We start from the raw sequence: 14116 nt of genomic DNA, 5'->3' as shown, positions 1-14116 counted from the left end.
TTGCTGGTTGGAGTTAAAGCCACTACTGTCCAAAGCATTAGTCACAGTCCATCCTTGTAGGCAGATGGGAATAAGGATCAGTTGGAGGAGATAACAGATATGCAGGAGATATGACAGGGAGCCAGCCAAGGGTTTGACCTATTGTTTCTTTAAACTTTTTTTCAAGATGAGCTTCAGGAAGGGTGGCTGAACTAGCAAATTTAAAAGAGCTATGGTGAGTAGATGTGTAACAGATACAGTATCTGTCAAAAATGAATTAATAAGTGCCAGAGGGGGAATTAGTCATTCTTTAGTTTTATCCATAATGAGGCAAATTGATTTTGTATGTGGAATGGCTCAAGTCTATCCTGGAAAACCCTAGTGGCAACAATTTAAAGTGTCGACCCAAATCAGAGAAAATACAACATTTAAATATGGAAATTATACTTTGTGTTGAATGATTGTAGGTCAAATAAAATTACTTTAAATGAAGGATTATCTTCTATATTCCATAGCTGTGTGCAAATTACTTAATGTCCATAAGAACAAGTCACTGCCAGCCATCAAGATACTAACTGAAGCTGCTCCATTTCCTCTAGGGGAGCAACAGACACATTTCAGTTTTCTTCAAAGAATGTCAGTGCTATCGCAGCCATCTGCATTGGACACTGCTCAAAAGATGAGAAGAAGTCATCTGCAAAAGCTGATGTCTTCTGGCACGTCCAAGAGATTGTCATAATTGAGATGGAGCTTTGTAACAAGTAAGTGCCTTCTGATCTGCAAGGAGCTGCTCCAGGAGGGCACAGGGAAGCTGAGCAGCTCTGCCTGCATCCTCCTGAAGCATTTCAGACTTAAGCAATAGGGGAAAGTCTTACCAAATCTTAATCACTTTCTGAAAGCTAAGAACAAGTTCTTTGGTGTGTTGGGTACAGAACATCCCCGCCTGACTTGCCTGGGCAATTTCTGAGTTGTTAGAGAGGGCATTTGCCTGTGCAGATAAGTTTAGAAACGAGTTGGCCTGGGTGAATCTCCCAGCTATGACAAATTAATGTCTCAGCTTGCGGAAAATACTTTGACTGAAATTTAAGGGGTTTGTAGGATGCTCTGGACAGACTGGCCTTTAGGTAAGTCTTGTAAAAAGAACTCCCAGAAACAAGTTGAGTAAGACAAAACCTGAACCTCCAGAGCAGCTTGGATGAGAGATCCTTCTGGTATGATCCAAAAAGCACACTGGAAAGGTTGCAGTCATGCAACTCAGCTACTCTGATTTAAATATGACTGAAATCTGCCATGGCTGAAAAAATGAACACGTCTGAAGAGCCCTGAACACTTTAGGTCCTACATGCTTTGGTCTGAAGTCCCGTCTTTGGAAGGGGTGACATTCATGACAGGGAGCAGATAGGGACTATGCAGGAACCAGAGAAGATCATCCATTTGTGGAAAAAAACTGCTCTTCAGAGAAAATATCTGCAATGTTAATTGTGAATTTTTCTTCTCCATTATATATCCATTGCTGCTAAAGAATTTAAATATAAGGAGTTTGTTCCAGCTGAGACAACTGAGTGCTTAAGAAGAAATCCTTGAAGTGGTTTGGGTTTTTTTTTAGAAGCTGAGAGTCTCTCCTAGCAAATTAATCAGCCAGTAGAAGAGCCACAATAATATTTGCTGAATGAAAACTCAGTCAATTACGTACCAAAACATGTTCTTTCCTCCTGGTGGGGAAAAACCTGGAACCCTTAAAGTCCAGCTGTGCAATCAAATCCATGCACTAAACTAATTGGGAGCAGGCTGAAACTGCTTGAACAGCATGTTTTGAAGGGGCCAAAGATTTTCTTGAAAAACCCCAGGTTTTTTTAAGTTTTAAATTAAAGAGGGCAGCCAAGAGATGCTGGTAAAGGCTGCAGCCTGTCATTGCACTGAAGCAGGGCTTCAGCTCTGCAGATGCAGCACTTCACAGCAGTGTTTGCTCTACAAACCATCAACTGGAGCAGTTTGCACTGTAAGAGCAAGCTCTTGCTTCAAGTATTCCCGATCCCAAGCATCCACCAAAATCCACCCAGTTAAGCCAAAGACCAAATTAATGGAGTTACGGGATTGCCACAGCAATAGTTTTGAATTATACTGGGATTTTTGCCTTTTAGTAGTAGAACTTAGTATGTGAAAGGGCTGTATTCAGAAGCTTTTACTTGCAAATCCCAGGGCTAGAAAGGTATTTTTTCTTCTCCCCCTACCCCCCCATTAAGATTGGCATGCTCCATTATAACTCTGGAACATGAGATATTACGTAGCCCAGGAGATAAAACTGCATCATCAGGCAACTCCTCCACCCCACTATCATGCGTTTTTTCTGTCCCTGAGCCTAAAATTTTGCTCCCACCAGAATTTCTCATTTACAAAGCTTCTTTCCAGAGAAAGGAGTGCTTTACTTTAGCTGCAGAAAATGTCAAAAAAGTGTTGGAAGTGCTTAAGAAGTGCACTACTGCTGGTATCGCAGTAACCCTTCCTCCAGGTGTTTATTTTACACACACGCACTGCAATCCAGCTACGCTCCTTCCAGGAGGACCTGCTACAGTTTGGTTGAAGGCAGGGGAGGGAGGGAAAAAAACCAACTCATTTGGAAATTATCTGCATCATTGGAAATGAAATACATCATTAAAAGCGGAGCGCTCCAGCCTCTGGCCAGCTGCCAGGTACACGGTAATTTATGGATGTGCTATGTGGTCCCTGCACATCACCAGAGGCAGCACTGCAGAACCAAGGGCTTTCGGCATCTGGTACCTATAATTTCTGTGCTCGATTATTTATTTTTTTTCTCTTTTTTTTGCCTGCTAAGGATAGGGTGGGTGATCTAGATGAGGAAAGACGGGGAAGGGGGTTTAAACCTCCTCCTCCCATCTTTCCCATGCCATTTTTCCTAGTTCCTAGCACAACTTTAACCATACCGTCAGTGAGGGCAATTGCTGATCTCCCTGCTCTCAGAGCAGTTACACTCGCAGCACTGGGCTGTCTGATCGTCCTTCCTTGGTGGGGCTGTAAATGGACTTGCCATTGTATAGGCAAAAGAGGTGACAAGTGCCCCACACCAACACTCCTACCTGCAGAGTGTCTGTGGCTGTCTAGAGAAATGTTGGGTTTTCCAGTTGTGGTTGCAATGTTCAATCATCGCGGCTGTCTTTCTAGAGAGAAGCTCTAGTGTTAGCACATCTATGGAAAAGTGCTGAAACAGCATTAATGTTGGGCAATTTAGAAGCATGCCTGGTGCATAACAATTATGCAGGAAAGTGACCATCCATACCACTAACATTCTGCTAATTTTCCTTCCCCAGATACTTTTTCAGGTGCAATGTGAAAATCCCTCTGCATTACAAGAGACGGGACTACAAAGTCTTTGAGTGTGCCAAGGTCATTGAGAGCTTTGTCAGCAAAGCCCGGAGCTTGGTACCAGTCAAATATGAGACCATCATAGTCACAGGCTTTGAAAAGGGTGCAGGGACTGATGCCAAAGTGTCCATCACCATCTTCGGGGTGAATGGGGACTCGGGAAAGTGAGTGCTGAAGCATAAATTCAGGAACCTCTTTGAGCAGAGAAAAACCAGCAGGTTTTACCTGGAAACGCTGGACAGGGGGGAACTAAAAAAAGTCCAGATCGAGCATGACAACAGAGGTCTGGGGCCAGGCTGGCTGGTGGAGCGAGTGGAGATCACCAACACGGCAACTGGCGTGACAACCATATTTCCCTGCGGGAAGTGGCTGGATGAAAACCGGGGTGATGGGTTAATCTGGAGGGAACTTTTTCCTAGGTACTGAGGAAGGTAGGGCTGCAGGAGGGTTTTGATCCAGTCTGCATGAGCATTTTTCTCATTATACTGTTTTATATTGCATTTTGCTTTTTAAAATGCTGCCTTTGTATTGAAAGATTTTTAGTAACAAGATGTGGTTCCTGGGTTAAGGTTTTGTAAAAGTAATACTGCAATTTTTTAGAGCGCATATAAAATTGTGAATGAAATAAATACATTTCTCACTTCTTTATGATTAAAAGCCACAACACGCAGAGCCATAAACTAACCTTTACCAGCTCAGATGCCACCTTCTGCTTTCAGTGCTTTGCCCTGCCAGGGCTGGGAAAGCCCACTGGCCTCCACAACTGATGAGCTCCCCTTTTAGATGAGTCAAAAGAATAAGAGAATTGAGCCAATATATTTAAGAAAATTGAGCTTGGAGAGCCCAGGTTTTCCCACTTTTGGCAAGAGTGCATATCCACACACACACATGCATACCTCCAGAAGACACTGCATTGAAAGCAGGTGGGGAAGGACCCGGTACTTACCCAGTCAGGTCTCAGGGGGTGGAATCTGGGTGGTGTTTTCCATCCATGGGCTTTCCCAGCTCTTGGGCTGAATTTGTCCAAGTCTGCCCAGAGCTGAGTTCTACAGTTACAGCAGCTGGAACAAAAGACCTACCAGATAATCAATTCCACTGCAAGGAAGCTGTGCTAACTATATTCAAAGCTGTCTCAGGATAATCTTACCCTATAAGGCCTAAATACCAACTCTGTTTCAGAGGAGCTGTCATTCATTTTAATTTTTTTCTTTTAATAAGGATAGCTGTTTCAAGTTTTTCTGTGGTGGAGAAGGGATTTCCCAGCTGCAATTTGGGCCAGTGCTCCTGTAGACGAGCTCTTCCCAGCTACTCACAGGTCTACCAGTACCAACAAGAAAAGCTGTTTATAAATCATTACTTCGGGAGCCCCCCAAGGAGCAAAGCAGCAGGACACATCCTCCAGAGAAGAAAGGAGGGGTGTCTGAGTAGCCACAAGAAGAGCTCATTCACCCTCCCAGCAGCTGGTTTCAAACAAGCAGTTGGTGGAAATGGGGATCAAATGGGTCAAGAGTAGGTTAAATCCACTGAGCCCACTCACCCCATCAGTCCCTTCGGGTTGGGGATGATGCTTCTCCTGGGACATGACCTGGATGTGCCTGGCCACAGGGCAGGCTGTCCCACTGCTGAATCCCTGCCTGGCCACGGGCAGAGAAGGCCCCAGCAAAGGCTAGTGATGCTGAGACAGGAGTTAGGGGCATCAGTTGCACCTGGATATTTGAAAGCTGCTGTATCCCACCCAAGCCCTGCCAGGGAAGCACTGCATCTTTATTTTCTGCAGCAGGCATCGCCAAAGAGACTTGAGCTTATTCAAGGCTGGCTGTGCCAGCTCACAAATAATAGCTCAGACTAATTAATTTTAGAAACCTTTATGGTAACTGATGGGTTTGGGGCAGAGCAAGTTGCTTAAATGAGCTCAGTAATCAACCTCATCAGTGATCAACTACTCACCGATGGGAATAATAATAGCAGCCTTTACTGGCTGTATTCTCCCTCCTCCCTGCAGACTGGTGCTGCCAAGCTCTGAGCAAGGACAGAGCCCACAGGAGGAGCAGAACAGACCTCAGGAGGGCTGAAGGTAGGTGCTGGGGTCAGCAGGCACGTTGCAACCCTGGGACCCTGCTGGGATGGGGCTCAGGCTCCCTGGACAGCCAGGGAGTCCCACGAGCAGAGTCTGGAGCATTTGCTTTTGCTGCGCTTGTGCAGTGTTGTTGCAAAGCAGCAGTTCCCCGGTGGGTGTTTTGAAACAAAAAAAGGGTCAGGGCTTTTCATCTGCCTGCTTTCCCTCCCACTCGTCTACCAGGGCTATGAAAAAAATCCTCCCTGTCAATAGATTTGTCCCATGTTTAGACAAACATGCTGCAGTAAAATAGGAGGGTTTTCCCACTAAAATGCTGTAGTCCCAGCGTTTCCGGTTGGCTTCAGTCAGCACCCACTTGGTGGGGCAATGCCAGCTGCATCACAGCAGTTTAACCCCTGCCAGCCCCTGAGAAAATTCACTGAGATGCACATGGGACCTGCACTGCTCTGCAGCAGCTCCTGATCCATGCACCCTCCCTGCATGGGGCAAGGAAGGAGAGAAGAGAAAGCCTTATCCTGAACGTGAGATGTGCTTACATCTGGGAGTAACCACATGTAGCAAGTAGCTCCGGCCATGGACTGAGGTCCTGTTGAAACAGGAATTAACATCTTCAGGGTCACCAAATCATTTCGTAGGTGAGAGGTGGGATTGCAGATGCCTGGGTTAACAGCAAAACCACCTGCCATCCCTGGGCAGGCATGTTCAACCGAAAACTCTGCTGACCTCCAGGCAATGATGCCCTAAAAAGAGTAGAAGGGGAGTTTGCTGATACAGGGTCAGCAACCTCACTGCCTCCCAGGAAGGCAACCTTGGCAAAGCATGAAAAAAATGCTTTTTTCTTTTGAAGACTTCAAAAATGCCCCTTGTTTGTGCAAAACCCAACTCCACTCTGGCTCTGGGGAGTCATTCTGTTGCTACAACTAATGCTACAAAAGTATTAAGGCAAGAGCGGAGTTTTTCCAAGGGCTAGATTTGCATTAAGCTGTTAAAACCAACACGTTCCTGGCCAAGTGGAGAACTGGGGAGGAGAAAATCCAGAGCTGTCCTAGCACTGTGCCTTTGGCAGGGCTCAGGGAACCTCCGCCTGCTGGAGCACAGTACCCAAAGCTGTATGTTGGGCAGATGCACAGATCCTGCTCCCACCACCACCCTCTACTTTTTTTTAAAATCTATTTCTTAATTGGTGGGGTTCTAATGCACATGCCTTCATCCAAAAATCATTAATGTAGCTGAAAATCAACAGCGAAGGACAAGGATGGTGGCAGGAGTCTGCAAAACCAGGCTATTGCATCGTCTCTGTGGTCCCCATTGGTTTGGAAGCCCCATGAAGTGCTGAGTTTACAAAAGCACTTGGGTGCTGCAGGCAAAAACAAGTATAACCAAGGAGTCCTTTGCTTTGGATACTAAGAGGGGCTGGTTGTCTCTTGCTGCAGGATGCAGATAATTATTTGAAAATCTCTATGAAATTGTTGTGAAACATTTCTGGTAGCATCATATACCTACACCAACCTTACATGCATGAAGTTAGAATAACTGAAGGCTGTGAAGTATACATCTTATAATCTCCCCTGTCCCATCGTTGTGTGTAGAAGTCCGTTTTGAAATAGAAAAAAGCTCAATTTAAAACAAATAATAATAAAAAAAGATATTTACTGATAGAGTTGTACAGCTCTGAGCTGCAACCTGTAAGCCAGCTGAGGATTTAGATACTGCAAAACACAAATAAAGGCTAAGCTTCCCGACCCCAGGCAGCTGCTCGTAACAAAGCCATTGCATCCTGGCCTGTGCTGCTATACCTTAATGGGCACAACCCAGAGCTCTCCCCAGCACAGCCACCAGTTACTGCTCACCGTACTCAGCAGGGCTGCTATCACTTCACGGCGGCATTTGCTGCGGTGGCTTTGAAGCAAAGCTGATTGCCATCTCAAGCAACTCTCTCAGCGCCATTACCCTTCCGAAGGACATCAGCAAGATCTCAGCAAGTAACTGAGATTTCCTCTTGGCTGGACCAGTGGGGTCATTTTTAACCTGTTTTCTGAATTTGTAAAAGCTTCCTATAATGGGAGCTTCGTATCACCTCAATACGGTGCATCCCTTATGCAGGCTTTGCTGGATGCTGGAGGAGCTGGCAATTCCCTTCAGCTACAGGAACCAAATCTCTACGATCAGCAGCTGCCTGTCTCCAAGGTTTATTTAGTCTAATCACATAGTCAAAGCTGGGGACTGGTCTCAGCCATTCTCCATGAAATGCATAAGGAGGAACAGCTGAATCGAGAGTGGGTAGGAGCAGACACTGGCACTGTTCATTGTGGGGAAAAAATAAAAGCACAAGAGGATCTATGAAACGAGCTGCGCAGGATGCAAAGTTGGGTGTACAGCCCATTGGATTCTCCAGCAGGTAACAGAAAGATTGAAAATACCCTCAAATTTGTATTAGTGTGGAGGATTATTATTTTTTTGGCTTCCAATAAGTTTCTCTTTCATGAGTTATTAAACAGGAGACCCCCAGGGAGGGAGATGCTTCTCTACCAGGAGGATGGAGGACCTGTCAATATCTCTGCAGGACTTGCTATAGATATCCTACAGGCTCCGTGGGATGTGTTTAGAGGAGAAATCTCTCTTTAATAGGCAATTTCCAACCTGGTTCCAGAAAGTGATTTTGGTACCTAACCACAAAACTAGTGCCACAGGACATCACACACCGTGATGTGCCTGGTGTGGAGAGCCTCACCTCGCCTCTGCCACGGAGCTCAAGCACCAACAGCCTCTGCAAACCAGCTGGGCAGAGTATTTTCTACCCCAGCAGCATCTCTTTTGCACCTCAAAGCCCAAAGTCATAAATAGTGAAAGAAGAATTGACTCTGACCCAAAGAAACAAGAAACGAGCGGTAAATAAGGACCAAGCTATCTCCCTGCCAGGTGACTTCTGCATGGCACAGGTTTATAGTTAGCAATGCAGTTTGGTTTATTAGTTATAAATAAAGTACAAAAAAATCCACCAAAAGTGAATCTAAGCATTTACACAATTTCTAATGTCTTTTCATTTCTTCAATGCACTATTGCTTTAATATTAATAATAAATATTTCTCTAGCTTTATTCTATAAAATAGTCTATGTAGCAAAATGTTGCACAGCACAACAGAACAGCAGTAGGAGTACAAAAATGTGGGTGATCCTTTCACCAGCCTGGTTCATTAAAGGAGAGGATTTTTGTTTGCTCGCTCCTTGTTTTATTTATCCCTTTTACAGTGTCTTTGTGGGCAGGGAACAACCAACCCCCTGTCCCTGCACAGCTCCAGGCTACAGGGGAGGAGTGTCACAGAGCAGCAAGGAAAAGCACAGACAGGTTTTAAACCCAGGGTAAGGCAAAGTCAACAAAGCAGAGCAGCACCCTGAAGGGACAGAGAGAAAAAAATTAAGGTACAGTCATTTTGTGCCTTTCTAACCCAAAAGAGAATTGCACCCAAAGTCTTTTGGGTGGGGATGGCTACTGGCTGAGCACAGGAGTTGAACCCCATTTCTGTCCATACATGGCCGAGCATCCGTGCTGACCAAGAGCAGTTATGGCTTAAAGCTTTAAATATTAGCAAAGGTGCTCTAACCCTCTTGTGAGGCTCGAGCACTTGATATTTAGGAGCCTTTCAGGAAAGGGCAGTGCGTCGCAAGAGTGGTGTGGCCATGGCTGTGGATGGCATGCTTGGCCACTACTGCAGGAGCAGGACGTCAGCTTGGGACTGACCTCCTCCTCGGCATCAGGAAGACTTTGGTGCAGGTCCCAGCTCTACAGTAGATTAAAAAGCTCCAAGTTGAGGTTTTCCCCTTAACAAGGGGGATTAAACCAACTGATCAAGAAGATCAGTGTTGAGGGCTTCTGCTCCATGCATGTTTCACAGCTGGGTTGTAGCAAATGCTCATGGCAGGCATTACAAAGGGATGCCAGATCGCTCCTGTGTCTATCCCAGCCCCTTGCTCAGCTAGACCAGGGGTCAACCCTTAAAAATTGCAATGAATCCCTCAGTTTTCTTGCCTCCAAGTTCAGACTCATTTACCTCCTTCATCCTCCCCGCAGTGCCCAGTGGGGTGCATGTACAGAGGGTGAAAAGAGCCAGACCAAGCACTGACAGACACCAAAAACTGAATAGAGCCACCACTCCTGGGCTTCCTTCCTTGGTTTCTGAACCAGCTTGCAGAGTCCTGCACTAAATGCATGCATTGTCCCAAGCACAGCCTTGTAGTGGGGGCCTGCCAGGTGTTACTGCAGGGTAATGCATGCAGCAAGAGCAATAGCATCACCAGCAGCATCAGGGACAGGGCGGTAGCAAGAATCGACCGAAACATTTTGGTTTTGCAGAGCACCATTAATCACCTTCAATGCATAAGGACACAAGTCAAAGGATCACCAGAGTTTGATTATGAGTGCAAATAATATTCATATATATGTGCTAAACACAGTCACTATATTGCAGTTTTCCACTATGTCACAGCATACAGAATCAAAGGTTTGCATTTTTATGGAATGTATCCAAGGTAACAGCACCACAGTAATACAGTTTATAATCACAGCCCCTGATTTTTTTCTCTTTTTTTTTTTTTTACAAGATAAGCATTACCCCCCACATCCCATGTTTAATTTATTTTTTTAAAGTACCGATGCATGCAAAGCATTCCATTCCCAGAAACAATGCAAAAAATGAGGTAATAGGAGTAATAAAAAAATTTGTATTAATTTCTAAATAAATAAATTATAATTAAAAATGCAAAAAAACAACTATAAAAATAATTAAATAAGAACCCACAATATCTACAAGTTAGTCATAAATTATGATTGTTAAATATAAGGCATTTAAACTCACAAAACCCTGTAAACTATCAATATTTTGTTCCTAGAGATTTTTTGTTGTTTGTTTCGATTTGTTTTTAAACTTATCCTATTATCGCAACCTACTCATACAAATTACTTAAACGCAAAGGAACCTGACACACCGATGCATCTCCAGACGCTGTAAATTCACACGCACCTTGGGATCAGTCACTCATATGAGACCACGGGAGTTTGGTGCTTTTTCTCACCAAAGGTGTTTTTTTGTCTGTTTGTTTAAAAACTGTCCTTGTTCATTAGGCAAATAGTAATACTTTCGCATAGGCTTTAAGAAAACACGTGGTTCGGAAGCAGTCCTCCTTCACTCCCTGCCCACCCAGGGTCCCAGTCGCCCTGTTCCTCTCCCTGCTTCACACCCAGCTCACGCCTGGACAGACCAGACAGGCTTACAGTGTATTTTACCAGCAAAACCTTGCTTTGCTTGTCCATATGATTAGTAATATTAGTATTTTTAATGCTGCTTCAATCTGCTACTGCTGGAGCAAGCCCCATAGGTATCGATGGAGGACTCCTTGACCCATGGACATCAGGACTGGGACCACCACATCCCCCAGGAAGCCATCGCTTGCGCTAGGTGGCAAATATATCATAGAATCACAGAACAGTTTGGGTTGGAAGGGACCTTCAAAGGCCATCTAGTCCAACCCCCTGCCAAGGTCAAGGGGATTTTCAACTGGATCAGGTTGCTCAGAGCCCCGTCCAGCCTGACCTTGAATGTTGCCAGGGATGGTGCATCAGGCACCTCTTGGGCCACCTGTACCAGTGTCTCACCATCCTCATCATAAACCATTTCTTTCTTACATCTTCCTCACATACCACCATGTGTCCCCCTCCACTTGCTCCTACCTACATGGACACAGCAAGAGAGGAGCTCCTGTACTCTCCTCCCCATGGGGCTCCCCTCTTTCTCTGCCCTTTCCAGTTGGGAAAAAAAAATAATCTCTGGGGTGCCTCTGGGACTCGCGATTACCACTCGCAGGAATCCTGCAGTCTCTCAGATGGTAATTTATGATTGTTTCTACTTGGAGAGCATCACTTGGCTCCAGCAAAACAAGTACTCAGGGGAGCCAGAAATCATTCCCTCCACATCAGCATTTTCAATATATAATGTTCCTAATTCCCCTTGCTCCTCTGCATTTCTCTTCTGCTCCCCTAGCATGCAAAAAAAAAAGATTTAAAAAAAAAGGTTTTTGGTTGTGAATGTCAGTTCTCCAGAGGGCTTTGAGCTCAGTCCCTGCAGTTGATGTTCTGAGGTCTTTATTTCAAGGAGAGCTTGGATTGCAACAGCTCACTCCTTCAGGGACTACCTCCTAATTCTTTTCTGAGCATTAACGCAATTAAGTTTCATTTTAACAGCCACTGAATTCTCCATGTGGATACAGCCTGAAACGTGTATACAAACACATGTGGGTGCAGGTGCACATGCTTTGGGACAGGGTCGCAACCCAACCCCTCCCAAAAGCAGAGAAAACCCCTTCCAACCTGCCTTCCCCTCCCACACTGAAGTGCTCATGGCCTCAGCAGTGCCTTGTGAGCATTGAGTTTTCCCCCGTCCTGTTATCAGAGATGCTTTTGCATGGGAGAGGAGTCAGCAGTGTATATTGCTCAGCACCTCTCTGATGTTATTATACTGCAAAGCACAGCTATAGGTGCCGACTCTAGTAACCATCATTTTAGACCATGGCTGGCAGCAGCTGCTGAAGCCAACCAGCCTCACAGCTCACATGAGAAAGCATCACGGGCAATGGCAATCATGAATACAGCCCTTCCTTGGATTTTGATATGCCAAGCTACTTCATTAAGATACGGAAAGCAAAGAAATAGCATCTACTCCAATATTGTGCCCCTACAGAAAGTGTCCAGCACCAGCAGATAAGCAGGAATGAAGCTTCTCCCTATTGCTTCATTCATTTCATTCCCAATTTTTATTATTTTTTTAAGCTTCTCTAAATTTGCAACACACTGTAAACGCAAGGAAAGGAAGCACACACAGCTGAGGCAAAGAGCGCAACCCTTCTGGCTGTAAACAGGATTTTGCTTTTTCGCCTCTTCCCCCCTCAAGGGTGGGAAAGGTTGACCTCTTTCTTCCCCCTCTGCAATCTATTAATCAGACACCAAAATAAGGAATCTATGAAAAAATATTTGGTGAAAATTAGGTAACAGCAACATGTCCACCACAAGATGAGTAGGGCATCAAACACAACATTTCTTAAGCTAACATGCTCCAGCTGCCATCCATAGGAATAGCTAAAGGACCCCTAACATGTTTCTGTGTATTCGAGAGGTATATATACAATCCTCATGAAATGCAGGATTGACAGGCCAGACTACCACAAGTAGTTCCTTCATGTTCAACACTAAATCTTCTGCAGCACGGGGTCTCTGAGCTCCGGGAATGCCAGCTCCCTTTCATTGGGCCCGTATCCTGCGTTATGTGCAATATCTCCTACCGCTAGATATTGTACCGCCACCTCCTCCTCACTAACGTGACTGCAGACTTTTCCTCTCAATCAAATGGCTCAGAAGGCAAAAATTTTGCTGCAAGGGTTTATGGCCATATGACCTGGTAAGGAAAATGGTGTGTCCAGCCAGTCCTTTCAGCTGTCTGAGCCGAGCTGTGTTTCAATGTCCACCCTGCAGATCGGGCACTTCTTGCTGGTGGCCAGCCACTGGTCCACACACACTTGGTGGAAGAGATGCATACAGGGCAACCGCCTGCAGAGAGAGAAGTACCACCCCGTTAGGATGGAAGAGGTCCAGGAGACCAGGAAGAGCCAGAAAGCAGCAGCCAGGGCTGCTTCAGACATGAGGAACCACTGATGCAGTGACACCAGTGCTGCCGAGGTCCTACAGCCTTTCCCAGCTACACCAGCTCACACAGAGTAGTAGGTCAGAGATGGTGTCTTTCTTGGCTCAAAGCCTTTTAGAAAACCCCCACACCCTCCTGAATTGTGTTGTTCCAGATATTAACTACCCTGGCTGCCTCTTTTTAATCTTTCAGGAGTATCAGGTTATACTCCAAAGCCTCTTGATTCTTTGTCATTGTGGCTCATTAGCAGTCAGGTGGGTCCCTGCTGCTCCTATGTGGGTGTCTGGTGTGCCCCAGGGAATGTGGATACTTTTCACCTACATCACCTTTGTCATCTCTTCGCTCACCCTCATGAGTCAGAGGGACCGTGAACCACAAGGATCCACAGCATGAAGATCAGAGTGTTTCTTGATGATTTAAAGCAATGAAATGGCAAGGAGCAGGACCGGGTAGTGCAGCTGCACTGCCCACCTGCAGCTCCTTCAGCCATGGTAGGTCAGCCCCTTGGAACTGCTTGTCCTCATCCCCTGTCACAAGCAGAGATTTGACCCAGCCAAGAGCCTGGGGACATCTGTGAGGGATAACTGGGGCTTAGTTGTTGGCTCAGGATGGTTCTTGGTGACCGTGCAGGCAATCTCACTTACTCTACAATAAAGCAGCTCTGTCCTGGCCACAAGCCAAACCTCCCTGGACTTCACACCCACACTCCCTTTTATCATACTTTGGTCATCTGTCAAGCTCAAATGTTGACATCCCTGAGCTCCAGATGGCTGTCTGAGACCTGGGATCCATCCTTCTCTGACACTTGCCACCTGGCCCATTGGCACAGCCTTGAAGCAGGTGATCCAAGCCCAGGAGATACTATAAAAACTTGGCCCTCCTGCTGCTGCAGAACTCTTCATACCTACAGCCCACACCAATGTCCATCTAAATAGCATTTGGTGTCCCAGACCCTGAAAAAGCCCAAATGAGTTTGTCAGGACAAGAACAG

At 45.6% G+C, this 14116-nt stretch overlaps 1 protein-coding gene and 1 pseudogene across 2 annotated transcripts in view; one reads left to right on the top strand and one right to left on the bottom strand.

Annotated features, from left to right (window-relative positions):
* LOC121080423 overlaps nucleotides 1-4018 on the top strand; it is a 191845-nt pseudogene extending 187827 nt beyond the window's left edge.
* Nucleotides 4019-11464: 7446 nt separating this feature from the next.
* Nucleotides 11465-14116, bottom strand: part of LOC121080503 (E3 ubiquitin-protein ligase RNF165-like) — a 46954-nt gene continuing 44302 nt past the window's right edge. For both annotated transcript variants that reach the window (XM_040578553.1, XM_040578554.1), the window contains one exon: nucleotides 11465-13031. In XM_040578553.1, the coding sequence (XP_040434487.1) occupies nucleotides 12914-13031 (118 nt within the window). In that variant the 3' untranslated portion in view covers nucleotides 11465-12913. The remainder of the gene's footprint in view (nucleotides 13032-14116) is intronic.

The sequence above is a fragment of the Falco naumanni genome, chromosome W, assembly GCF_017639655.2.
Source record: "Falco naumanni isolate bFalNau1 chromosome W, bFalNau1.pat, whole genome shotgun sequence".
NCBI lineage: Eukaryota > Metazoa > Chordata > Aves > Falconiformes > Falconidae > Falco > Falco naumanni.
The sequence above is the reverse complement of the archived record's forward strand: the minus strand, read 5'-3'. Positions and strand labels throughout refer to the sequence as shown.